Here is a 27,890-nt window from a genome sequence, read left to right as displayed (position 1 = left end):
ACCGTGCCAGACGCTATGCTAACTAAGCCACGGAACGAACCAGCGGACCTCACGAATTTTTCTATGTGCTTGTTTCTCGGATCTTTGTCAATTTTCTATGAGAAATCTATGAAAGTATTTCGTCACCCAGTTATGCAGGTAACCCGGACAAACGAGCACATAGAAAAATTCGTGAGGTCCGCTGGTTCGTTTCGTGGTTTATTTAGCATATCGTCTGCAACGGTTTCCTAGAAGACGTCGGTTCGAATCCGGCCGGATCGAAGGAATCTTTTCTAAGTGTTTGATCTTCGTTGTTGTTACGTAGTTTCTTTTAAGTCGAACCTGTTTTTTACGTCGAATTTTTCTCAGAGAAAACCTGTCTGAAGTGTAATTTGCTTACATTATGAAATAAAATATTTTGGATTGCGTTGGAATCGTACTGCTGCACTACCCGAAAGGATCTTTGTTGTATTCAGTAATAATGTTGTTGATAGTCAATATCTAATAGCCATTTTCTGTAAAAGTGATGGTGGCACTTCATGATGATGGCTACTTTATGTATTTGCGTACATTTATATTTGTATATTTATATATAGAATATTTATATATAAATATATTTGGCAAATAATCACCATGTGTATATAGCATGTGTGGTAAAGTATTTGCCATGTTTCGACAAATACAGCAAACTCCAAACTCGCTTTTCTGCGCGCTGATCGCTTTGGCATGATTTTTCCGACATTTTCAATATTTACATTTATCGCCACATTTCAACCAACTTACACAAAACCTCAATAAATTATACACTTAAACTTTTCTCATGAATCACTCTGTCTATTGGTGGAAACCGCATGGAAATCCGTTCAGTAGTTTTTGAGTTTATCGCGATCAGACAGGCAGACAAACGCGGTAGTGATTACACATTACATTATAGATAGAATAATAACGCATAGAATGATAGTTTCATGTCAAACGAACTGTCACAAGTGAGGCAAAAATCAAGTTCATGTAGGCTAGTTTTAGTAGTAGGTTAATTTTCGGTTTTAGTGAATATTTATATAAAAATACAAGTTGAAACGCGTTACTTCCTTGTGGAATGTGATGTTAGTATCTATTTTGGGTTGGTCTGACGTATTTTTACATTCATTTACCGGACATTTCGTCATTTTTAGCTCAAATTCTGGATCTGTGCGCGGTGCAAGTTGACCTTGAGCACTGACGGCCCGCCCGCTCGTGTAGGCCCTTTTGGCGCCTCAATTTGCCTCACTTAGCGTGTGCGGGCTAGGTTTCTATGCGTTATTATTTTAAGTGTAACATATCCATATTTTATACATAAAATGTACGAAAGTGATTTAGGAACATTATTGTTATACGATGCGGCGCAGTGCGACCCGCCATAATGTGCGTGAGCCTTTAGAATATTTAGGTACTTTGAGCTATTTCTTGTTATAATCAGTGAATTTTTTGTCACGATTGACCGCCAAATTTGGCCGCCATGGGCCCGGGCCTTAGGGCAAATCTGCCACTGTCTGTACGTCAAATATTTTTCCAAAAGTAGCATTTCAAGTGCCGCCATCACAATCATAATACACAAAGGCGTTACTTTGTTTTGTATTGTGGAGATAAATAAAGACATAATATATTATTATTGGTATATTTGCATGACTTTCAAGGTAGAGTGGCTGGCACAGCGGTTTTCAAGGTATCGCCATTGAGGTTCCGTCGATCCCCGACCGGGTCAACGTAGAAGAACTAACTTTTCTATATTGTCTCGGATCTGGGTGTTTGTGGTACCGTCGTTGTTACTGTTTCCTATAACATTGTCTAATAGGTATTATTAGCAGTGGAGTTCCTTGTGAAGAGTTCATCCAGGGAAGTAATACCACCATATCTATTTCTGGCGCCAAGCAGCAATGGTAAGTATGGTGACGCTACAGGCACATGGGCCTTGTCAGCTTTGTCTCAAAGTGATGGACGCAGTGACATGCTCCTCAGATCTTTGCGATTTAAAGCTGAATATGGCACTGCAACTGTTATGGACAGGCGTGTCGCTTACCACCAGGTGCACGACTAGTTCGTCCCGTCACTTGATATCATAAAGAATATATATAGATTCAAATAAGATTATATAATAATGAAAATGGACTTTATTATCTTTTCAATAAATGTTGAATCTAATTGTGCGTTACGAGACACGACTTTAATATCTCTAATAAAATAGAACATGATTATTCAACAAAACGATACTACTCTACATGAGGAACTATTTATTTCACTTGCATATTTGTGATCGGCGCGATGAGAGTCTGGGGTTTGGTAACAATTTTTTTATTTAATTTATTAGTTTCGGTTTTTTTTAAGTTATTTCCGAAGAGTATCTTTCTCGCTTTCATTCCTTCTACGTCGAGTCTATATCTGTCTCGCTTTTATCCTCTCTACGTTGTCTTTATTAATAGTAATTTTATAATTAAACAGAAATGGTACATTTCATTGTGTAAGAACCTGGCTTCCGAGTTAGGTTCAGTGACGTGTGTTACGGAAATCCGTGTCTTCTCTCATAATTAGTTACATTTATTTATTTCTGGCAGTTTATATATCTGCTATAATGTATGTATATGTGTGTGTGTGTGTGTGTGCTATTTGATACGCTGATGATAATATGTGTCTTGATTTTATTCCCTCTATGTCGAGTCTATACCTGTCTCACTTTGATTCCGTTTACTTTAATTCTCGCTTTAACAAATAGAACCTAATATGAGCCTTCCAAATTATATTTTTCCAAATTTTCGGGATGTTTTTCGGAAGATTTTCCACTATTTGAATTTTTTCGGAAAATTACCCAACAGTAGCCCTTTCGATTAAGACTGTAGTAACAGAAGTAGCGTGCTTCCATCGCGACGTCAACTGTTACATTGAGCTCCTGAGCTAGGCGCGCGGCGATAACTGCCTGCAGTTAATGTCGACTGCATGCAGTTCGTTTAGTAACAGCTATAGGGGTGGAACCCCAGCCAACGTTTAGTTCCCCGATGGTCGAAAGAGAAAGGTGGAATGAAATCCTACAATTCCATCATATACTCTCCGTGTTGAAGGGAAAACTTTGATTTTGTTTCAGTTTTCTTATTTGCTGTTATGTGGCCTACCTTTCATCGATGTAGCCAAATCGGCTACAATTGAAAACAAGGATCGCCAAGAAGACAATAAAGACGTGTACCCGAGGAATGTGTTAACGTTTTTGAATCTTTTTGCTTCTGATGACGGCTTGGGCGGCGCAGCGAAGGTCCCACTGCTGGGGGAGGGGCAAATGGGACTGGATTTTAAAGATGGATTAAATATGGACGCTATGGGAAAGTTTCTATTTGTGCCCTTCTCTAATAATTTTAAAGTTGGCGGGCAGAATTAGTGAAATACAAAAATAAATAATAAACATAATCATGAACTACCTTGTTTTCTATTCTTCGAAGACATCAGGCGGTGTCTTGTTAACATGTGAAAAAAACGTTTTTCTTAAACAAAAATAAATTTTTAAACATTGTGATAGATAGATGAGAACACAACCCTTACGAATTTTACTATCAACCACCCACAAACACATTCTAATAAGTATTTATATTTACGGCACTGAGTCGTCGCTCACTATGTGCCCCACAAGATGGCTCAAGGTTGTTGCGAGATCGAATCTGTAATCAGGATAACCGCAAGGGAACCAGAGTGATCGACATACCCCAAATAATTTCAAAACTGAAGTGGCAACGGGCAGGGCACATTGCTCACATCACAGATGGCCGATGGGGTCGAAGAGTTCTCGAGTGGCGACCGCGTATCGGAAGACGCGGCATGGGCAGACCACCCACAAGGTGGACTGATGATCCGGTGAAGGCTGCGGAAATCCGCTGTTTGCAAGCGGCGCAGGACAGTTCGTTGTGGCATTGTTTGGGGGAGGTCTATGTTCAGCAGTCGACGTCTTTTTTCTGAAATGATGATTTATGTCATGGGGGTTGATGTATGTCAACTCCCAACTGTATATTCGGGACATGAACCCGCATGCATAAATTTAAATTATCTAATTTTAGTTAGAACTGACTATATCTATAATAGCAATGAGAAAAGTACGCGAAATCTAATGAATATAATTAAATAAATAAAAAAGCAAATACAATTTGACAAAAATACGGAATTGCAATAAAGCTAGCAAAGCGCGCGTCTGTCTCAAAAGCGAGAAGCAGGCAGAGTGCCGCGAGCGGGCAGTGCTGGGTCTCCAAGCGATGACGTGCTTGATGCGGGGCGACAGTCGCTGACGTCACTGGTCATATCGTTCCGCGTTGCAATGTGCGCCACAATATTTATAATTAATATACAAATTATCAGGGCCATCTTTAGATGCAAACCTGGCAATATAGGCAAAACCGGCACTGCTCATGAAGCCCTGAGTGGCCAATGAGAAAGAGAAGCATTTATTTCAGACAACAATAGATCCATGAAAGTGTTACTATTACTAAAAAATTAACTATGTTGGTACGCAAAATTAAATGAAGAAAAGACCAATACCTTAAATAGTCGGCCACTATCCCATCTATTTGCAACAACTGACAGAAGTCTGGTTGCTGGCGCGCACTCTACGCATCGACACATGTCGCAGGGCTTGCTCAACGTTGCGCCGAAACCATCAACGCTCTCTGCTCTCTCATATTAAAACTCACATCGCTAATGTGGATTTTAATTCATTTGTGGTGAGAGTATCAACCACGTAGCAACTCAACATCTGTTGACCTTCATGAAGGAGGACTTTTGTTCGAAATGGGTAATACCGACGTTTGAGGCGGGCTACCGGACACCCACGTTGAGTCACACGTCACTGACAACACGTGTAAATAATTAGTAATTAATGTTTTCTTATATTGTTATGCATGTTAGTCTGGTACGTATTTATGGGTCTTTGTAACTTGAACATAAATAAATAAAAAATAAAAACAATATTCAAGAGACTCGACGATTAAGTTTTCCTGTCAAATATCGTCTGCTGAGATACAACCACATAAGTGACACATTTGCCAAAAATTACTTAATTACACAGTTGTGATAAGAAAATCACGAGTTTTCTACTGGTAAAACCCAATATTTGATAGCTTGCTTAGTTCGTAAGTTAGACAGTGAAGTAAGAGATAGCTTTTGGCAGAACGTATTCATGACAAATCGAATAAAAACATTTAAATACATAAATCTTAAAAATGTATTCAAGTAAAATAAACGTCTTTCATATTACAAGGTACCTACAACAATAATATACTAAAACAATTGAATTGGTCCTGCGTGCAACTTTCGAACAAAGTTGGGAGGCGGAAATGGTACAGGTAAAACAAAATAAAATCAAAGACGTGTTTTGCAACATTGTTTTTTAATCTAATTTATTGTGTTGTTTCCGTGCAAAATGTAATTCTTATTGCGTTTCATCAACATGGAAAAGAACACTAGATCAAGGAGTAAACACAAATACGCTGAATGAAAATTGTATGGTATTTTTTTGTATAACACGGTTGGAGGTTATGTTAACCGGACTTTTTTTTTAATATTCAAGCAATGCTTGAAAAGTATTGTAAATGGTGACTTCAAAAAAAGGAGATGGTTCTCAATTCGACTGTTTTTTTAATTTTTTTGCTGTACGTTGTTCAGATAATTGATCACATCCAGATCATCGACCATAAATTCCTAGAGTCAGGACATAGCTAGTTACATGGAGGTAAACTCTATGCACAGCTCTACTGAAAATTACAAAAAACACTCCACTGTTTGCTCAATGCCGAAAAACAAATACAGTCGGCACCCAAAAAATGGTGAAAGATAACCTTGTCTAAGAATTTATAAGTACCACGAATTTTACGATATGAAGCAGTTGGCTTCATATTTATATATTAATGCCAAAAAAGATTTGAAGGTAAACCTGTAAAGAGGATGAAGATCAGACAGTTTCGTTACATGAAGACGAACCCAACAAAATACGATCTAAATGATACCTTTAACTAAATCGACGTGATGCAACGTTCAGTACCACTAGAGCTCCTTGTGTAAGACTTCGTTCAAGGAAGTACTGCCACCTTACCTATTTCTGCCGCCAAGCAGTAATGTCAGCATTACTGTGTTCGGGTTTTGAAGGGTAAGTGTGCTAGTGAAATAACAACAACAATTAATTAGTTCATAATTAGAACTGGTAAGTAGGCCTTTTAGCAATGTATTCTTTTACTCCAGGCAGATTCCTGACCTTCTGAACAAGGGTCTTTACAGTAGGTACTTCTTCTCGATTTCGGCATCAAACCAGAGGTTGAACACTTCAATAATGGCAACCAAGACGAAGTCGGCCCAGGAGAGCTTTTTGCCAAAGTATATATTATTCTTCTTTAGTTCCTTTTCGAACCTGGAAAGGTGGAACTCAACTGTTTCTCCCAGGAAGGTCTTCTTTATAGCTTCCTTTTTGTCCGGGTCTTCTTCTTTGAACCAAGGTCTAGCATTATTGAAGAAGTCATACACATTCAAGACAGCAGCGTCCAAGACAGCTTGATCCCAAGGGTCAGAGGGCAGAAGGTCGGACTTGCTGGCCACGTAACGGGCTATTGCTAGTGAAATTACAGGCACATGGGATTAGTCAACTTATGTCTCAGGGTGACGGGCGCAGTGGCAGTGCCCCTCAGAACTTTGCGATTTAAACTCTGAGTGACACTGCAATTGTCATGGACAGGCGTGTAGCTTACCATCAGGCGCCCGACCCGTTCGTCCCGTCGCTTGATATTATAAAAAATTATACGAAAGACCATTGCCAATCAGTGAAGCCAAAAAGAAGGATCTACTGAAACTGCGCTTCAGGGGTTATTCCAGAAGATCATCACGGCTGGTACAAGTGTTTGAATTTGGATGAGAATATTACCGATCGGGTTAGAGCGACCCTGAAGAATAGTAATTTTTTTTTAAATAACGCACACACTCAACATAGCCCCGCACTAGGGAAACCCTGTGTCGCGGGTGCCATGGACACTCACATAGACAACCACAAATTACACCCAAACTCACGAGAGAAATAATGGTAGGCCATACAAATGTTTCTCCCGACCCGGGAATCGAACATGGGACCTCTGCGTGTCAGTCCGGCATGGTAACCGTTCGGCCACGGAGGCAGTTTATTATTTTTATTATTTATTATTTTGTAACCATTATCATACATACGACAGCCGATTTAATTTTGAGGTCTATGTATAAGTATTTTTTATTATCGTTGCTACTGCAGGGTGAAACACATTTGAATACATTTGACAAAATTTTAGGGATATTTAAAAAAAAATCGAATACTGCTACATCCACGTTTTCTTAGACTCTTCTGTAAAGATGTACATCTTTGTAATGTATAATGTACCATGTACTTCCATGCCAATTATCTTGTGTAAACTAGGGAATTCCCTGTACTACGGATAAGAGAGCAACGGAATTCATAAGTTTGTTTCTCAAATTGTCCTCTAAAGCGCCCACGGTGCAACCCGCAAAACCATTGACAGGTAAATTCATAGAAATGTATGTTTTAAATTTCACTCTGTAGGTTGTAAAACTGACAATCTTTTGTTTTGTGACGCCTGAGAGGCTATTTGATTCGATTTTTTTCAAATAACAAACATTTTTCTGAACCGCATGTAGATAAAGTGTTCCATTCTCATTAGTAAACCTGTTAGTACGTATCGCATAGGTTACTTTGATATCTTAACTTACATTCATAGCTTAAGCGTTAGCTTAGCAAAAATATTCAGGTAAAATAACGTACCATATTGTTAAATGTCAGTTAATACCAAAGATTATGTAAATAATGCTATAAATTTATAAAATTTCTAGTTTTAAAAGAAAAGCCAGGCATTTCTTGTATATTGTTCTTTTGATATCCCTATAGTTGTGATATAAAGATTAATAACGTGTGTATTGTTAAAACCAAGTAACCGACAGTACAGTTCACATACTTCTTAGATTTGCAGAAAAATTAAAAGACAAACTGACCCAAGAAAAACCTCTTACGCAACTTTAATAATCAATGTATTAATCAAGTAGACTGTAAATGCTGAATCACATCACTAAACAAATATTTTATAGCCTTCAATTTTTAAAACCATTTATCTCAAATCAGCAATTTCTGCGGTTATGTGGTTCTACTTTTAAGCAGACGATATATTGTTTGTCCTTTCGTATCTATAGCGAATGTGACAAAGCGCCCGATTAACATTTTAAAGCTAGGTAACATAGATAACGCGCCTATTGTCTAATCACATTATTTATCGAGTTCTTAGGTTTTCGCGATTGTGACACATAGGAAATGAAACTATTTTTCCGGATTTAAATCGCGTATATTTGTTTTTCAAACAAACCGACGTTTCGGGCCCTTTACAGGTCCCATGGTCACGGTTGACTGAGGTGGTACAGTCTTCAACCAGTTATGTCTAATATTAATGCAAACTACCCTCTTTTTTCACTATAGTTACAATAGTTATTAATTAAATACCTTATTGTTAATTTTACAAAGAAAACATTCCAATTTACGCTACATTAAGTTTTACAAATTATTTTATTGAATGAATTTTTATTAAGTTTAATTTATTATTAATTATTAATAGAAATTAGAATAAACTAAAACATATTAATTAGTACTGCAGTCTTATGTCTGTTTGGGATTTTTCATTAGAGGAAATACTGGATCCCAAACTGGTGGTACGGAGAAACCATCTTCCCTGTTGAAATTAGGATGTTTTTTAATTTCAATGGCCTCTCGCAGCATCCTGGGCAGATAACGGACTTCTTTTGCAAGGACCTGGGGTTTGTCAAACTTCATTGAATGTGTAGGTTCGTCGAGTTGCGGATACCAGCCCGTTGCACCAAGTACCAAGTACCAAGATGTGTAGGTTTATCCATGACATGCTCGCAGACTGCAGACTTGTTTACGCGACGGTGTTTGACACTAGCTATATGTTTTTTGACGCGGGTACAAATACTTCGCTTTGTTTGTCCAATATAAGAGAGACCGCACTCACAGTCAAGCTTGTAAACTCCTGCATCCTGTAAGGGGATGTTACATTTCACGGGTCTCAGGAACTGAGAAATGTTCCTCAGGGGCTTGAAATAGGTCTTGATAGATGCGCGCCTGAGGACTCTTCCGATCTTGTCTGTAACACCTCTCACGTAAGGTAAGATGGCAGGTCTTCGCTCGACTGTTGGTGGTTTCACACGGGGTCTGCGGCATTGGCGTGGAATCCTCAACTTATTTGCATGTAGGACTTGCTTTATATGCTGAAGTTCCCCCGCCAGATGATTACTGTCGCAGACACCATATGCTCTCTGAAACAAAGATTTGCCCACGGTAGCTAACTGGCTAGGATGGTGATGGGAATTACCATTGAGGTACCTATCTGTATGGGTTTTCTTTCGAAATACAGTATGGCCTAAGGTGTTATTAGGATTTCTTTTAATTAAAACATCTAAGAAAGCTAAAGTACCACAATTCTCTTGTTCCATAGTAAATTGGATCTTAGTACTAAAAGAATTAAGATGGTCCAAGAAAGAAGGTATGCTATCTTTAGGTAATATTGTGAAAGTATCATCAACGTACCGTTTGAAATCTTCGGCCTAGCTGGGGCCATGGGTAAAACTCGCTCCTCGAAGTCTTCCATGAAAATATCGGCAACAACGGGAGATACCGGGGAGCCCATCGCTATACCGTCGCGAAAGCGTATGTAATGTTATGTCTTTGGGTGGCATAAAAGTGTTTTAAACAAAGTCAAAGTCAAAGATTATTTATTCCATAGGTAAAATAAATTTACACTTGAAAACGTCACATTTAAGCTACTGCTCGTTCACTACGCTGACCTCCCAACATAGCCCCGCACTAGGGAAACCCTGTGTCGCGGGTGCCATGGACACACACATAGACAGCCACTAATTACACCCGAACTCACGAGAGAAATAAATGTAAGCCATACAAATATTTCTCCCGGCCCGGGAATCGAACCTGGGACCTCTGCGTGGCAGTCCGGCATGGTAACCGTTCGGCCACGGAGGCAGTTAAAAGGTATCTGAGACATATAGCTAGTTTGCTATCTTTTAATATTAAGGACGCCGTTATAGAAGACATAACACAGTCCCACAACAATGCTCCTACTATGAGCAGCAACAGTATACTTATTACTAACCATAATTTAAACTGAAAAACACGACAACAGAAAAGTCTAATCATTTCCATATAGGACATCAAAATATTCAAGGCTTTTCTGGCAAAATAGAAATAAATTAAATTAGAAATAAATATTTTTTGCACGATATTTCCGTTGACGTGTTTTGTGTTACAGAACACTGGCTGAAAGACTACGAAGCAATTAACAACATAGAAAACTATGTAATAGTCAGTTCGTTCATAAGAAAGAGTTTAAGTAGAGGCGGATCCATGATTATTATTAAACGTAACTTAAAATTTAAAGAGCGTAAGGATATCACAGATCTTTCTACTGAACGAACTATACTGAGATTTCATGTGTGGAATTGGATCAGTTTGTCGTCTTATGTGTATACAGGCCCCGCTCTGCTAATTTTAACGAGTTTGAATTAATTATGGGACATACTTTAAAACGGATTTTTCCAACCAAAAAAAAAACGTAGTAATATGTGGAGATTTCAATGTAAACCTGCTGGAAAACTGTTCTACTTTTGTAACACTCATTAATTTATTTCAAAGTTTTAACTTGATTAATCTTTTTTTAGAACCAACTCGCATCACTGCCTCCTCTTCTACTTGTATTGATAACATCTTTTGTAACACAGACGCAGTGTCTAAATCAATAATAAATTGCTTAAGATCCGACCATAGTGGCCAATTGGCTTATTTTAATTGTAAAATGAGCAAGAAGGTAGACCAATTTCTCTGCAGACCGATTACCACAGAACGAATAATTAGATTTCAAAATAATATCGGCAATAGTTTAAATTCCCTATCCCATATACCGGAGGATCCAAATACTTTATATAACACGATATTTGGTTTAATTAAAAATGAATTTGACAATATATTTAAATCGAAAACATTAACTTTCCATAGAGAGACTAACGACTGGGCAACAGTAGGTATTTATAAGAGTATGTCTCGTTTGTAAAAGCTATATGCTATGAAAACTTATAATACTAATTCCAATTTCATAGAATACGTTAGAAATTATTCAAAAATATTTAACGAAGTATGTGTAGCTGCTAAGGTTAAGTTTCACAGCGACAAAATTAGACAATCGATAAATAAATCAAATAAATCTAAAACTACTTGGATCATAATAAATAAAAAGTCAGGCAGGGTTAAACAACACGATAGAGATATAGTTTTAGAATTAGACAGCAAACTTATAAAATCTAAAGACAAGGTAGCCCAAGCTTTTGAATCGTTCTTTTCGGAAATTGCTGTGAACACTACAGAATCATTAATCTCTTCCCCTTCTCTTGCTATTGATCTCCGAAAGGAAAATGTTAACGTTTGTGGCAGTTTATTTAATTTCCGTCATGTTAATCCACAAGACATCATAAAAGCTTTTAAATCAATACATGTTAAAAAAAACTGAAGATCTCTGGGACATATCAACTAAAGTTATAGACTCAGTTATTGATCTAATTTCCCCACATTTAGCTGTAGCTTTCAATAGGTGCGTTGACGAAAGTGTTATTCCCGATTTAATGAAATACAGCAAGATTATTCACTTATTCAAAAGCGGTAGGAAAGTTGATCCTAGTCACTATAGGTCCATTTCAATTTTACCAGCTTTAAGTAAAATATTCGAAAAGGTTATGCTGACTCAATTACTGTCCTATTTCTGTAGGAATCATATTTTTCATAGTGAACAATACGGGTTTACTATTGGTAGATCGACTAGCGATGCGGGGGTAGCGTTACTAAAACTCATCTTTGATGCTTGGGATAGGTCCCAGAACGCTATTGGTGTTTTCTGTGACCTCTCAAAGGCATTTGATCGCGTTGATCATATTACTCTTATTAGGAAGCTGGAACATTACGGTGTAAATGGCAAGGCGTCGAAACTTGTCTCGTCACATCTCAACAGTAGAATTCAGAAAGTAGACATAAATGGAGTGACTTCTTTGGGTTCTCCGGTAAAATGGGTGTTCCGCAGGGCTCAATACTTGGACATTTCTGATTTATATTAATGATCTGCCATTCTTTGTTAAGGATCATTGCGAAATAGTGTTGTTTACTGATGATACATCCTTGATTTTTAAAATAGACAAACATTACATTAACTATGTAATGTCTAAGGTAGTTTATGAGTTTAATGCTAACAATTTATTAACATTTATTAACAAATCATTAAAGACAAAATGTGTTAAATTTTAATTACCTAACGTAAAATCGACTAGTCCAAGAATAGAAATAAACGGAGAAAAGTTAGACCTTGTTAATAAAGTAATCTTCTTGGGAGTGACCTTAGACAGTCAATCCTCCAATGGTTTCTATCTTCCCTGACCAGCAGATTAAGCTCTGCTGCATACGCAGTCCGCAGAATACGTGAGCTTACCGATGTTAGCACTGCTAGACTAGTTTACTTTAGTTACTTCCATAGTATAATGTAAAGCGGCAGATATTCAAACCATATTTGTATTGCAAAAACGAGAGTTTCGTTCTGTGTACCGTCTAGGCTGTCGGGTTTCTCTCAGAGAAAAGTTTAAGGAGACTGGTATCATGACTGTGGCATCACAGTACATTTACTCAAATATTTTATATGTCCGTAAAAATATACATAATTTCAATAAGAAAGTAGATATCCATAATATTAACCTTAGAGCTAAGTCCAAACTCATGATACCACGATTTCGTTTAACCAAGGTAAACAACTCTTTTATGGGGAACTCTATACGTTTTTACAATAAGATTCCGGAGCATATTTAAGTTTATCATTTCCTAAGTTTAAAAACTACATTAAAAATATTTTGATCGAAAAATTATATTACAACATTAAAGACTACGTGTTACATAAAGATGTAAGGAAAGACGACACAGCTCCAGAATCCACACAAATTTGATTCAAAGTGTATTCCATAGCATTTAAGTTTATTTGAAAAGAGCAATCCCTAGAGTTTCTTGCTCGTTCTTCACAGGGAGGTCAGCGAGTGAACGAGCAGTAGCTTAAATGTGACGTTTTCAAGTGTAAATTTATTTTACCTATGGAATAAATAATCTTTGACTTTAACTTTGATTACTTGATGGATACTTTCTAGGAAACGTCCGTGGTACTGGCATTCTTTAAAGTCGAGAATGTTCCGCACAAGACAAAGGAAAGTGTCTCAGCCGATAAAAGCACTTTATATCATCGCTCACACAAGTGTTAAGTTTTATTATGTTAGTTATTTTATATAGGTATTACGTTTTTAATTTGTTTTATTGGAAATGAAACTTGTTTTTTTCGGATCTAAAGCACGTACAATCGTGCGTAGCGTAAACTGAAACGCTCGTTGGTAAATTAAAAATAAGTTATTTAGATTAACAACTTTTGTGACTATATTGTTCAGAATAGGGTGCAAGGGCATTAACTTTAGACGTAACTGATTGATGACTTTACTACCGTAGTCAACCGTGACCATGAGACCTGTAAAGGGCCCGAAACGTTGGTTTGTTTAAAAAACAAATATACGCGATTTAAACCCGGAAAAATAGTTTCATTTCTATTCATTATTATTATTAACCCACCGCGACGGCCTCCGTGGTCAAGTGGCTTGCATATCGGTTTTCATGGTGTCGCCGTCTCTGAGGTCCCGGGTACGATTCCCGGGTAGAAATTAATTTTTCTATATTGTCTCGAGTCTGGGTGTTTTTGTGGTGCAGTCGTTGTTTACTTTGAGATCAGAGCAACGTATGTGGTGTTGTCTAATGTTTATTTTATTTATTTATTTACATATACGTCCCACTTCTTGGCACGGGTGTCCTCTCAGGCGAGGGCTTGGGCTATAGTCCGCCACGTTGGCTCAATGCGGGTTGGTTTTCCGAGGGTTGTCATCGACGTGTCATCACGATGTAACACGGCCTTTGTTTGAGAGGCAGTAGGCAGTAGCTTTTTTTTCAAAGGCCTAGCCTCCTAATTATAATAATGTACCTGACCTAAGAAGAAGGAAATATTATGGCTTTTGTCTATCAAAAATTAAAAGTATGACCGTGTGTGACAAATGTAAAAATCGCAACAAAGAAGCGGATACTTCACTATAATCGCTACGCTGATTTAATTCATCATCAAAAGTCTTGTCCAGAATGTATTTATTGAAGCGACTGTCCTTTCGTATCATTCGATAAGATACTGATTTTCTATATATACATTATCATTCAGATTCGCTTTATCATTCAAGTTTCTCATAATCAGTGTCGTGGTGTGGTTTTTCGGAGAAATATTGTTCTTGAAACTTTTATACAATAATCAAATTTGTATTGTCGTATTTTTGTTAAAACAAAGACCTTTTAACGTAAGTATATATATTTTTTTTATAATGCACACACTCAACATAGCTCCGCACTAGAGAAACCCTGTGACGCGGGTGCCATGGACACACACATAGACAGTCACAAATGACGCCCAAACTCACGAGAGAAATAAATGTAGGTCATACAAATATCTGTACCGGCCCGGGAATCGAATCCAAGATCTCTGCGTGACAGGCCAGTATGGTAACCATTCTGCCAAGTAGGGTGGTAAGTACAGGCTTTATTTATCCCTTATTGGTTAGTAGTCGGGCTTTTTTGTTTTGGTTATTGGCTAAAGACGAACTCGGCGGCCCAACGGCTTGCACTGTGAGCGCTGAATGAGTAGGTCCCGGGTTCGATTCCCGGTAGGGCCGATTCGGGAAATGTTTCCTGAATTGGTGCAGGTTTGGGAGTTCTGGGAAGTACCCCGGAGTGCACTAGGAAAAACTCTGTGTCACATATTTTACATATTTCTCCCGGCCTGGGAATCGAACCCAGGACCTCTGCGTGGCAATCCAGCATGGTGAGACAGTATAAAAATAAAACTCGTGTTTTACAAATACACGTATTTATCTTAAAACCTCTAGTGGTCTACACTCTTGGGTTTCGCCATCGACACGACGCTGTAAGCTTTTTTAACATATAAGTCTATACGCTTAAACGTTTCTCTAAACGATTTTGTAAGCTTCAAACTAAAAAGCGTAGTTAAAAGCGTTTAGAAAAGCACGTTTTTAAAAATAAAACACGACGGTTTAACGTTTAAAAAATTAGCACTTATTCCACTCTCTACGGCTCAGGCGGCCGGCGGCGGTTTATTTTGTTTATTAGCGCCATCTATTAAGTAATAGTTCATAAATTGGATTGTAACATGCAATGCCATCTATTGAAATGCACATTTGGCAAAGTTCAGAAAATAATTTTAGCTCGTGGTGAATATTTGAATAATATTACAAAGAAATAATCTCAGTAAGAGTACTAAAAAAACCGACCTCAAAAATACGTGGAATTACATATAATTACCAAGATTTATTGAAATCGGTTACCGAAAAGTGCGCAAACCCGGATTCATCCCCTAGTTCGCCACTATACGGAACTTGACACAGGAGATAATAAAAATCGGTTCTCACTACTCAAAGTATATTGAGAGAAAAACGCCTTGAATTAGAGAATAGCAAAATCAGGCATTAAAATAGTTGCTTCTTATAATATAGGCGCTGTTTATAAAATGAATCTTCGTGCGTGAACAGCCACTCTTAGAGGTGGATGATTTTCTTCAAAATTAAATGGGACCACTATGGAGGTACTCTCTTTCCAACAAAAAAAGAACCATGAAAATCGGTGCACAAATTCCGGAGTTATCGCGTAACATACATACAAAAAAAAAGAAAAAAAGAGCGAGCGAAGAGAGTCGATTGGAGAACCTCCTCCTTTCTTTTTTGAAGTCGGTTAAAAACTGATTACTTATATTTCACTATTAAAGATGTATTAATTGACATGCACTGCCATTTAATAGTATAAACTGATTCCAGGCTATCGATCAGCACCATCTGGATATAAGACGGAATATTGACCTTTTTAATTAACGGACTTCAAAAAAGGAGGAGGTTCTCAATTCGACCGTATGTTCTTTTTTTTTTTGTTTTTTTTTTGTATGTTTGTTACGCGATAACTCCGGTATTTGTGAACCGATTTTCATAATTCTTTTTTTGTTAGAAAGGGGGTACTTCCATAGTGGTCCCATTTCATTTTGAAGAAAATCATCCACCTCGAAGGATGGCTGTTCACGCATGAAGATTCATTTTTATAAATAGCGCCTAACTTTAATTTAGGAGCAATTACTTTAATGGTTGATTTTGCTATTACTCCCATTCAAGGCGTTTTCCTCTCAATATACTTTGAGTAGTGTCGTAGTGAGAACCTATTTTTCTATCCTCTTCGGTTATTGGTCCATGGCGTTACCTCATTATAGGATTTAGGACAGCACAATTTAAAGACTATCTTTTCTAGACACTACGGCACGCAGGAGAGAGCTGGTGTTACCACAAATACAAAATTATTGTATTTAACAATGGGAAGCCGTGAACAGGATCTTAAAAGCACCGTAAGGGAAATGAGCGATCGGCTGGAACAGGAATTGAAAACTATTACTAAAGGTAATAACACATAATAATAACGCGGACACACTCATAGCCCTGCACCAGGGAAACCCTGTGTCGCGGGTGCCATGGACACACACATAGACAACCACAAATTACACTCAAACACACTAGAGAAATAAATGTAGGTCATACAAATATTTCTCCCGGCACGGGAACGGGCAGTCCGACATGGTAATCGTTCGGCCACGGAGGCTGTTAATTATTAAGTATATTAACGGACGCATGGAACTTGTCAACTTATGTCGCAGGGTAACCGACGCAGTGGCAGTGCCACTCAAGTTGTCGCGATTTAAAGCTCTGAGTGGCACTGCAACTCTTACTGCTAAACACATGACTTGTTCATCCCGTCACAATTACTGTATTTCCAGAATTTCGATAAACTACACTTGCCACTGGCCGTCTTGTGGAATTTTAAAGAATTAATTTAGATACATAGATAGATAGATTCACTGATATAACACAAATTAAGCATAAAAGAAAAAACAAAACATGATTGTCAGAGGCGCCCGAGGCGCAAGTTTTCAGTCAGGACCAACAAAAGGGATTAAGTTATTTGAAAGCAAAAATATAACGACTATTCGTAAACTTATACATGGACTATAATAATATACGTAGTAATGTTTCACACCTGTTTCACATGTAAGTGCATGAGCGAATTTGAATATAATTACAGCTGTAGGAGTAAGTTGTGACTGTAAAGCGGTTGATAGAATTTGATATATTTAAAACACAAACTACGCCACACACTGTTCCAAAGTCCCGTCAGATCAGCTATTTCGAGTGACACTTAGCAAGTGATGTTTTTAATATACCAAACCACAGAAAATGTGTCCGTCTACCAAACGCAGGATGAAAACTCCCATGTGCCAGCTTTGTATGGTTTAAGGTGAATTTAAATAAATATTAGACAACATTACATAGATCCGTTGCTCTGATCTCAAAGTAACTATTGCACATTGTATTATGGAAATAGGAAGCAATGACGGTACCACAAACACTCAGAACCGAGACAATATTGAATTAGTTTCTATAGTGACCAGGCCGAGGACTGCACCCGGAACCTCAGAAATGGCGGCACCATGAAAACCGGTGTACAAGCCACTCGACAGAGGTCGTCAAAGATTCGTCAGAGAATTACACCCAGTGGCGGATTTGCATTTTATTGCCAACTTTTACCGAAATCTATTCAGAAATTTACTGTTTAATATTTTTCTAGAACATTGATTTGATATATCTCTGTTAGTTTACGGGACGCACCCGAGTAAAGCGCCCAGATGGCATGATTTTTTCCGACATCTTCAACATTTATCGCCATATTTCAACCAAATTACACAAAACCTAAATAAATTACACACTTAAACCTCATGAACTACTCAGCCTATTGGTGGAAACCGCATGAAAATCCGTTCAGTAGTTTTTGAATTTACCTCGATCAGACAGACAGACGCGGTAGTGATATAGTGATTATACCTTTTTATGTGGTCTGTGGATTATACATTACATTATAGATATGTAACATGTCTATATTTGATACATAAAATGTACGAAAGTGATTTGGGAAGATAATTGTTATACGATGCGGCGTGTGAGCGTTTAGAACATTTAGGTACTTTGAGTTATTCCCTAGTCCCTGGTTTACAGGGCTTTAGGGCAAATCCATCACTGATTACACCGCAATAAACGAAAATGTAACACTAAAAAATTAATATCAAACAAACTAATAACTTTTTATTCGCAATTGCCAACTAATAACGTTGACTTAATTTACCGTTACAGGTTTACAAGGTTTACATCAACGATTAGACCAAATAGAACTCAGTCTAAGATCTCGAGAAGGAACTGCGCCAAAGGACGAAGTTGTTGAAGCTAAAGCTGTTAAGCCAGATATTAGACTTGGATTGTCTAACCCAGGAACTTCTACATTTACTTCTAATGCTAATTCAACACCTTTTTTGAAATCCCCTTGCTACGTGAACTGGGTTCAGGAAACACATGGAGGTCTAAAAGAACTACAGCTCGTTAACTTCAATGACTTGGTCACGACTATAGACGATATTCTTATGAAAGCGAATGTAATTCAAACTTCTGGCACTGAATTTTCAATTGATGAGATGTCTACAGCTAGAAAAGCAGTAAGAGAGCTCGATGTATCGAAAATAACAAAATTTAAACGATTCCCTTCAAATGGTAACTTTATAAATATTAACCCAAATTTTGAAAGGAATGCTGAACTGAAGAAAATGTTAACAGCTACGGACGTGTCGACTTTTAAAAAAGCGGCTTTAAATTATCGCAATAATATTTTGAAACCCGAAAATACAATGGATCAGTGCTCATTTGAAATTTTACACAATTTGGCATGGGTACTACCAAGGTCACGACCGACTGAAATAACAAATACAAGAGGCTCAGAGCCGAATACATAATTTCAATTTCAAAGAACACTATATTGCCGACGACCTCAAGGACTATATGGACATGGAACGCGAGCGCAGGGCACTGGCGGTGAGGACGAAGATGCTGGCTCGCCGGTTTGCTTGATGTAAGGCAGAGTGAAGGTCACACTTTTTAGAGCCTATTGCTATATGCTCTGCGGGCCAGCTATACCCAAAGCCTGCTCAGTGCCCTGCGTACGTATTATAATAACGCCTTCACGACGCTGCTGCAGCTGCCTTGGTTCTGCAGTGCGTCTGCCATGTTTGCTGAAGCTCGCGTCAACAGCTTCACGCTATTCTTACGGAAGAAGTAGGCGTCTTTATTAAACAGAATAAGTGGCAGCAGCAACAGCCTACTGAAGACTATCGCGGATAGGAGTGAGTGCCCCGTGATGCGGCACTTACTACAACCACAAAGTCCGTTGTAGAATTTAAGTACTAACCTAATTACAAGCTATTTTTGTTACTAGCACTTGATGGGTCCCTGTTGTCCGTAATAAAGATTTATTATAGTAACATAGTAGATTTTATTTTAAGAAGGTACTGGTTTCCTTGTATCGCCTGTATTAACACTGATTTGGTCTTTTATGGAAATGTGAAATATCTACTGTTGTATGATTTTCATGTTCATTTATTTGCGTTTCACATGGATGATAAAGTTATACATGTGATACCCTCTAAGCGTGTAGCAAAGTTACAATGGAATTTAAATACATTGCAAGCTTGAACGTAGTTAATTAGTTTAGATGATTAATTATAATATTGATTAATTATTAATAAACCTCATTATTATATAATATTTTTATCTTAAAATTAATTAAATTATTATTTTTATAATTATTAAACATTTTTATTACTATTACGTTTACTTTTAATTTCATTTATTGCAATTCACATTTTAATAAACTTAGATACATATATGTGATACCCTGTTATGGCGTAACACAATTTAAACAAACCTAATGATACAATTATTTCAATATATTATTATGTTATAATATATATTATTCGTACACTTATTTATAATAATATTTTTTATTGAATTGTATTTTCAGTTATTAGCTAAATTTCATATAGACATGAAATCAATTTCAAATACATTTATCGCCAAAAAATTCATATTATAATAGGTTTTTTTGTTTAGAAATTCTTTAAACGTTTTTCAAAGACCGTATCTTTATCCAAATTTTAGATATAATTAGGGATGTGGTTATATACTTTTATTAACATAGGGAGTGGTGCGCAAGAAAATAATTTTGGGCAAGAGGGAGAAGTTTAAGCTTGTTATGGTAACTTTTTACGTTTTATTAATTTTAACGGAGAGTATAAATCTGCGTGTTTTTTAATGAACTTACGTTACGTTAGAGTTAGTATGTTAAGTTTTGTAAAACATGGTTTACAGGACTCTGTTTGTTTTATGTTGGTTAATATTCTGATAATTTTTTTTGTAGAACAAAAATTTCTTGACAATACGAGCTGTTGCCCCACAGTATAATCCCATAGGCTAGTCGCGAGTGGGCAAACGCATAACAATTTGAGAGGGCCGTTTTTAGGTCAGTAACACGTTTCATATATAAGTGAAGATAAACGGCTAGATAATTTTTGAATATCGGGTTTCTAATTTATGTGTGTATCTATTGCGATACACACATAACATAGGTAACATAGTTGCCGAATCTACCATTTCTAATTTGTTTGATTTATATATATACTATATAGTTGTTATACAAAGCAATTTTTTGGTGAGGTTTAAATTGAATTAATTTTGTTTTTCTAAATTTAGTTGTAGGTTATTTTGATCGAGCCATTCTGTGAGTGAACCCAATATCGCATCTAAGTCCTTCTGTAGTGTAGCAAACAGTATACTATCGAAAGGAATTGTCAAAAGTGAGGAAGGTCATTTACGTACACAAGAAACAGAATGCAGCCCAACACGCTTCCCTGAGGAATAGAACCAGTGATAGAGATGACATTTAGGCAAAATGATTTGTTGATTGGGCGACTGATGGGCAGAGCGGGTATCTGAAAACAGAACTCATCCATTAGAGCGTCCGACGTCAGGTGTCATCTTAAACTGGCCTTCCTTTTTAGGCGTTAACTGCCTCCGTGGCCGAACGGTTACCATGCCGGACTGCCACGCAGAGGTCCCAGGTTCGATTCCCGGGCCGGGAGAAATGTTTGTATGGCTTACATTTATTTCTCTCGTGAGTTTGGGTGTAATTTGTGGTTGTCTATGTGTGTGTCCATGGCACCCGCGACACAGGGTTTCCCTAGTGCGGGGCTATGTTGAGTGTGTGCGTTATTTATTTATTTTATCTGACATGCTCAATTTCGCCTGTATGAAAGTTAGTGTTTTCAATTTCAACGCGTTGGGATCGATTTTATATTGTAGTTCGTAGTGGTCCCCAGTGGGCGCCGAGGAGTCCTAGGGCGATAGGGCCTCGGAAGCAATTGGGAACGTTGATGCTGTCCAGAGTCTGCTACCTACCGCATTTGCAGAAATTATCTATTTACGGTACACTACATACATATATAATTTTTTCCTTGTGATTTTTTATAATAAGTTAATATAAAAAATACTTGTCTTCTATTCTTTTTTATAGTAGTGGGCGTTGAAATTTTTTAATCTTGCCTAGGTGGGCGGTGAGCTTAATAGTTTGGGAACCGATATTGTAGTTTGAAGGTTTAAAACATATTTTTAAGTTTATCACATCTTATTCCACTTTTACTTTTAGAGTCCATACTACCTAAGCTAGAATATTTCCCGTTCTGAATCGGTTCTATTGCTTGGGTCGAGGGACAGGGACACTGGCTTTATTTCAGTATTTATGTTTTTACAAACGACATTAAAGCTATTTTGATAAATATATCGTACTTATAGTACAGTATTACGTGTTCTACTTAGTTCAGTTGATATTAAAAAAAAGTACCTATTGAATACAACGGGTTTCTTGTAAAATTTCAAGGTAAGTTTGTTTTGTATCGTGAAAATTTGTAGGCATATACTAATCAGTGAATTAAAAATAGAATGAATATTATACATTATACAATCTAATATAATAATATAAAAACATGATAAGATAAAATAAAATAATGTATTATATAATAATAATAATTTTTGACATAATATGTACAATTTTTCAAAACAAAAAGAAAAAAAAATAAATTTTCTTTTACAAAATTCTCCTTGCTTTGGCGCCATTTTAACAGTAACAATGTTTTTATCGATTACCTGCGAGACAGGCTTTGCCTAGTGCAGGAATCGTAGGAAATTCTCTGTACGCGATATATGCTACAATTGAGTTGTGTTACCTGGTTCTTTGTCGTAACTAAATTGTAATGTACCTGCACAAGTTCATTTGCAAAATAAATTATTTTGTAATTTTATTGTATTTAAAAAAAATTCAAAAAGTCCTCAATTTCTACATATTTTTTCCAAAGTGCCTGCTTCAACACTTTCGCTGTTATGCGGAATCAATCGTAGCCATTTGAGGTTGTTTGGTGACTCTAAGGGCATTTGCGATATGAAAAAAGTGTTGTGAAAGGGTTTGTCTGAGTCGTTTTCAGATAACCTCAACAAATGTGTCCCTTTCAATAACTTTTGTATTATTTACTTAGTCTGTGTTACACATAAACATACTACTTCACTAAGCCACAGCAATAAATGAAAATTAAAAAAGTGGGTAATTTCTCATTCATCGGAGCCGGTTCCACGCTCCCTAATTTCAAGAAATGAAAAAAAATAGTAGTAGAAAAGTAACTTTCCAATTGATTACAATCTAATATGTTTTCTTGGGAATACAAAATGTGTTCAAATTTTTCTTATCATTAGTGTTACTTCAACTAAAAACCGCCTAATAACAAAAGTCATACCCCCTCACCTTCACCCTTCGCACACGTGGGAAGGGGCTCCTATCGGATAGGAGTGTACACAATCTTCGTTTTAGGAAAATATCGACTTAAATACCAATTTCAGCGCTTGTGACTAAATCGTTCTCATTCATGTCAAAGCAATCTATCTAAATAAGTATTATGTTAGTCTTATAAACGTTATTGTACATCAATTAGACAAGGGAACTTTAAAATCCCCGCTATTTTATAACTGTCCAGAATATTCAGTAATACTTTAGGCTTTAAAAGCAGTCAGTGTACGTATGTATGAACTTATAAAAATTGACAATGTAGATGAACCTGTGTCCAGCAATTGGATGAATAAAGGGCCGATGATCAACCAAATCAAACAAGCTATTTATTGCATAAGCGTGACCAACATCCAGTCGATAGTCGATAAAATATTCATCGACTGCAATCACTGGCTGCTTGCAAGCGCGCAACACTATGAAATGAGCTGTCATTTTATTCCATCTTCAAAAAAAAGACGACTATACTCATTGACTTACAATTATAAAAAAAAAATAAATAAAAAAAAAAATAAAAAAATAAAATGCATTTAATTCGGACAACAGTGGATCCATAGAATGTTAGTATTACAAACAAACTTATTTAACTATGTTAGTACGAAAACTTAAATGAAGGGAGGACCAGTGTCTAAATAGACCGCTGTCCCACCTATCAGCTACTCCATTCAGGAGTCTGTGACGGCTAGCGCATACCCTACGCATCGATGCGGCGCAGCGCTTGCGCAATGTCGCACCAAAACCGTCTACACTCGCGTCCGCAAACATTCCGGACGCGCTACAGTATCGCGGCAGCCGTAACAGAATCCTGAACGCGTCATTGTATAAAACACGCATTGTGTTGTATGAGCGTTGGGTGTACCTGCTCCATAAACTGCAGGTATACAGCGATGTACAGTACGCTTTAAATAAAGTAATTTTAACTCGTACCGTACATCGACTGAACCTGCACGCCAACATATTCGCTCTTATAGACAGTGCTCTGCGTTCCCTCTCAATGTCCGCGTCATCACGTAAATCATCCGTTACCAAATGGCCAAGATATTTAAAGGAGGTCACCATCTTAAGATCTTGACCATTTAGCAGAATGGGAGGTACGTGTGATGGACATTTGCTTCCCGCCTTAAAAACCATACACTGACTTTTGAGCACATTGTATCTAAGATTATGCCCAATGGCATACGATTCGCAAATGCTAATAAGCATTCTCAAGCCACCAACAGATGGGCTCAGCAGCACCATGTCGTCGGCGTAACTTATATTATTAAAGCAGATCCTGTCTACGTGGCATCCGACATGCGTGCTGCTGAGCTCACCTATCAGGGCATCTATATGCAGGTTAAATAATTTCGGTGATGTCAGTCCCCCCTGCCTCACTCCACATTCCAAACCGTACTCGTCTGACAAGACGTCACCCCAACGGACACTATTTCTCTGGCCCTCATACCAACATTCGAATATACGTGTAAGTTCTCTGGGAATTTGGACCTCGTCAAGCTTCTTCCATAGCAGGTCGTAGTTAACGAGGTCAAAAGCTTTAGAGAGGTCTAAAAAACATGCGTATACAGGCGTTTTTCTACGGGTGTAATACTCAACAGCATGCTTAAGACATATGATTGCGCTCTCAGTAGATAAACCAGTTCGGAAACCAAACTGTGCGTCTTGTAAATTTACATATTATATGGACGTCGGGTCCGCGCTAAAAAGTGTCCGAACTTATAGGGCGTTAAAATCATATACAGAGCGTCATTCACGCTTTAGTTTTCGTTTGTTCACTGACAACGAAGCAAGCAAAATTAGACAGTACTGCGATGACATTACAATTTAAATTCAACGTTTTAGCTTTTTCATATTCCTTTACATGTCACTACGTTTAAATAGGTTGACTTGGGACATTTTTTTCGTGGTTTTTGTATTAGACCCGTCGTCCATTTATTTGTAAGTCAATGACTATACTACGCTATTACTTGGTAGGTCAATGGTTATTAGCATTATTTTCTATTTTTATTCCCTTCAATATTTTGATTGAAGGACTAAGTTATGAAATAAACAATAATTTTTATTAAAAAAAAAGGAACTTACTTCAAACTTTGCTTCTATGCATAATAAACTGAAAGTAAAAAGTTAACAATCGGTTACCGGTTAGTTTGCCACGCTAGTGGTAGAATATGTTCTTCAAGTTTATTTAGAATAGAAAAATAATCATCAAAATCGGTACATAACTGCCAGAGTTTACGTAACATACAAAAAAAACAGTCGAATTGGAAACCTCCTTTCTTTGTCAGCTTTTTATAGCACACAGAGGTCAACTACTTCAGTAATACTTTAGGTGGTAGGTACAAAATAGAAACAACGAAGAAAGGCTTAAAAATCATTTTTATTCGTAACTATCGTACATTAATAATTAATTATATCCATAATATTAATTATTATTTTTATTAAATACATGTAATAATTATTAAGGGTATGCTCCTCGATCGCACTCACAAGCGGTTATTTATATAAATGCAAATGCTTCTAAAAAGTATAAACAATGCGTTAACGTTTCCATTTATCGTTATGTAGATACTTGTAGCTGGACACATTACAGGTCAAAATACTTAGGTCTACCGAATGCTTACGTCATATCAACTATTGACCAGATTTGAAACAAAAATACCGTTGAGATAGATAAGCGCGTGCAAATCCGCCGCGTAATTTTATCACTAGTTTCATCCTCGGGTTGAGTTCACATTTGTATCATTTTTGCGTATCACTTTGTAGGTCATCAAGAACGCGTACCATACGACTAGTTTGTATTTGAAATTGTACACGATCGTGTGGTAGGCGCTGAGACTTGGTAGGTCAAATTGATACAAATGTGCGTCGGGCGTTTTAAAATTATGCTGCACGAAAATTTGGACGCACCGACTTCGCCTTAGGTACTAGTGACTTGAAACTTCTCCTTTCTAAGAGCCGGATGCTCATTAGCATACTAAGTCACCCCGACTTAATATCAAAACATTATACATTTGGTAGCAAATCAAAGTCACCACTGTTTTTACTACGTTTGTTGGTGATTACTTTAGGTATTACAGCATTTACGCAGAAATAATCACAAACAATCGTAAATATTTTAGAATCTTGGTTTTTTTCAAGTATATAACATAGACAATAACCATATTACGGTACATAACGACATATAACGAATTATAACAATATACAACGCAATATTTATACTTTTTTCCTACATACAAGACACGACTTCGAAATCCAGCAAACAATGAAGCTCTAAAATTTAATTTTTATATGAATTTTGAAGTCTTTTTGCATGTATAATTTTGTTATTACATACACGATGTTGTTTTTAAAAAATGCTGCATGTAAAACAAGTCAGATTTTAATGTAAAAATTATACCAAAATAAATAAGACAAATAAAAATACAACAAGTTCGACATTGATCATATTGGCTCCATGTACAGTACAGTAGTGTAAGTAGCCTTTTCTTTGATAGCTCGTCCAATCAATGTGACGTATGTAAATAGGTTAACAAAATCGATCGATGTGAACAATGAAATTACAATAAATAATAAATAAAATGTTCTGATATATTATATATTATTATTGTTCGTCAGGACAGGGAACGATAATGTGTGACTGTGGTGCGTGGTGCCAATATGACTGAAAAGACTACATAATAAACTTTTTGAAATAAAATGTATTCAGCGTTCGCAATTATAAAATGAGATTCTGCAAAATATATATATTTTTACACCAAAATCTGTATTAACGTAATTTTAGGATATTACAAAAAAAGAGTAAAATAAAAATAGGCATTATAGAAAACACAATTGCTTATGATTAAGGTTATAAGAAAAAAAAAGAAAGATTGTATTACTTTGTATGTTGAAATATGTTTACATATTTTTGTCAATTATCAATTTACAAAAAACTTTTACACTTTTGACTTTTGATACTCGTGCTCGTGTTGCCGATACGCGAAATTAGTTTACAGCAGGTTCAAATTTAAACGAATGTTTTCAAACATCTTTGGTTTGGTTAGACATACAGTGACAAAAACAACTTATTGTTAAACACACATCGACTTTCTTGAGGCTCTGTAATGCAGGGTACACGTTTGTATTCAAATTTATGTATCATATCTATGTATTTCATGTCAAATGTAGCTGTTGTTGAACGCGTATCACACGCGTCGATGATACGCCACGGTGATATAATAAGTGTAGATCCACATTATAAAGTCTATTTTTTTAACATGTATTGAAGAAAATCTAGCAAAAAAAATAAGTGGCTGAAGGCAAGCGTCACATTATCCCTTTCGAGGCAAATAAACGTAATTTACAATTTATCGAAAATTAGTATTTTAAACATAGAACATGAAATTCTTAATCGAACTAGGTAAATTACTATTTGTCGACAAAATTATAGGTTGCGCCCATTTGTATCGAAAGTGAGACGATATCTAGACGCTGTACTTTTACTACGTACTTTTTACAATACTTATTAAGACCGAGTAAATTTAAGCGTGCGTAATTTCAGCTACGTTTGTCGCAAGCCGAAAAGATGCAAATGCGATACGGCGATAGTTCATTCAAAAATATGTACACAGTGTTCGATGCTAAGAGAAAGATATTTTGGAAGCTACACGAACACACCACTCACTCAGCACAAGAAAACAGTACTTTTACAAAATATAAAGAAATATATCGCTGCGAAATATTACGATTCTTACATCGAGACGAACAATAATAACAATATTACTAGTCTCGGTGTAAGAATAGTCGGAAAAGAAAGGGTAACAAGAAACTTGGCGTATTGTATCCAAGTAGTATATCATCGACGCGTATCACTTCGATTGGAAACTAGCGATTGCGATACGCGTCTATGATACGC

General features: G+C 36.8%; 1 protein-coding gene and 1 pseudogene across 2 annotated transcripts in view; one reads left to right on the top strand and one right to left on the bottom strand.

The window, feature by feature from the left end:
* Positions 1 to 19,848, top strand: part of LOC113234310 — a 31,346-nt gene extending 11,498 nt beyond the window's left edge. Inside the window, exons 1-3 of one of the 2 annotated variants that reach the window (XM_026469610.1) lie at positions 14,387 to 14,487; positions 16,493 to 16,638; positions 18,421 to 19,848. In XM_026469610.1, the coding sequence (XP_026325395.1) occupies positions 16,554 to 16,638; positions 18,421 to 19,070 (735 nt within the window). In that variant the 5' untranslated portion in view covers positions 14,387 to 14,487; positions 16,493 to 16,553 and the 3' untranslated portion in view covers positions 19,071 to 19,848. Of the gene's footprint in view, positions 1 to 14,386; positions 14,488 to 16,492; positions 16,639 to 18,420 lie in introns of those variants that run through there. The other variant, XM_026469611.1, reaches the window with a different exon arrangement.
* Positions 6,173 to 6,603, bottom strand: LOC113234322 (annotated as a pseudogene).
* Positions 19,849 to 27,890: the final 8,042 nt, after the last annotated feature.

Source organism: Hyposmocoma kahamanoa, unplaced genomic scaffold (genome assembly GCF_003589595.1).
Source record: "Hyposmocoma kahamanoa isolate Upper Pololo Valley unplaced genomic scaffold, ASM358959v1 83, whole genome shotgun sequence".
In the NCBI taxonomy this organism is placed as follows: domain Eukaryota; kingdom Metazoa; phylum Arthropoda; class Insecta; order Lepidoptera; family Cosmopterigidae; genus Hyposmocoma; species Hyposmocoma kahamanoa.
Note: the sequence above shows the minus strand (reverse complement) of the source record. Positions and strands in the feature narration are given on the sequence as shown.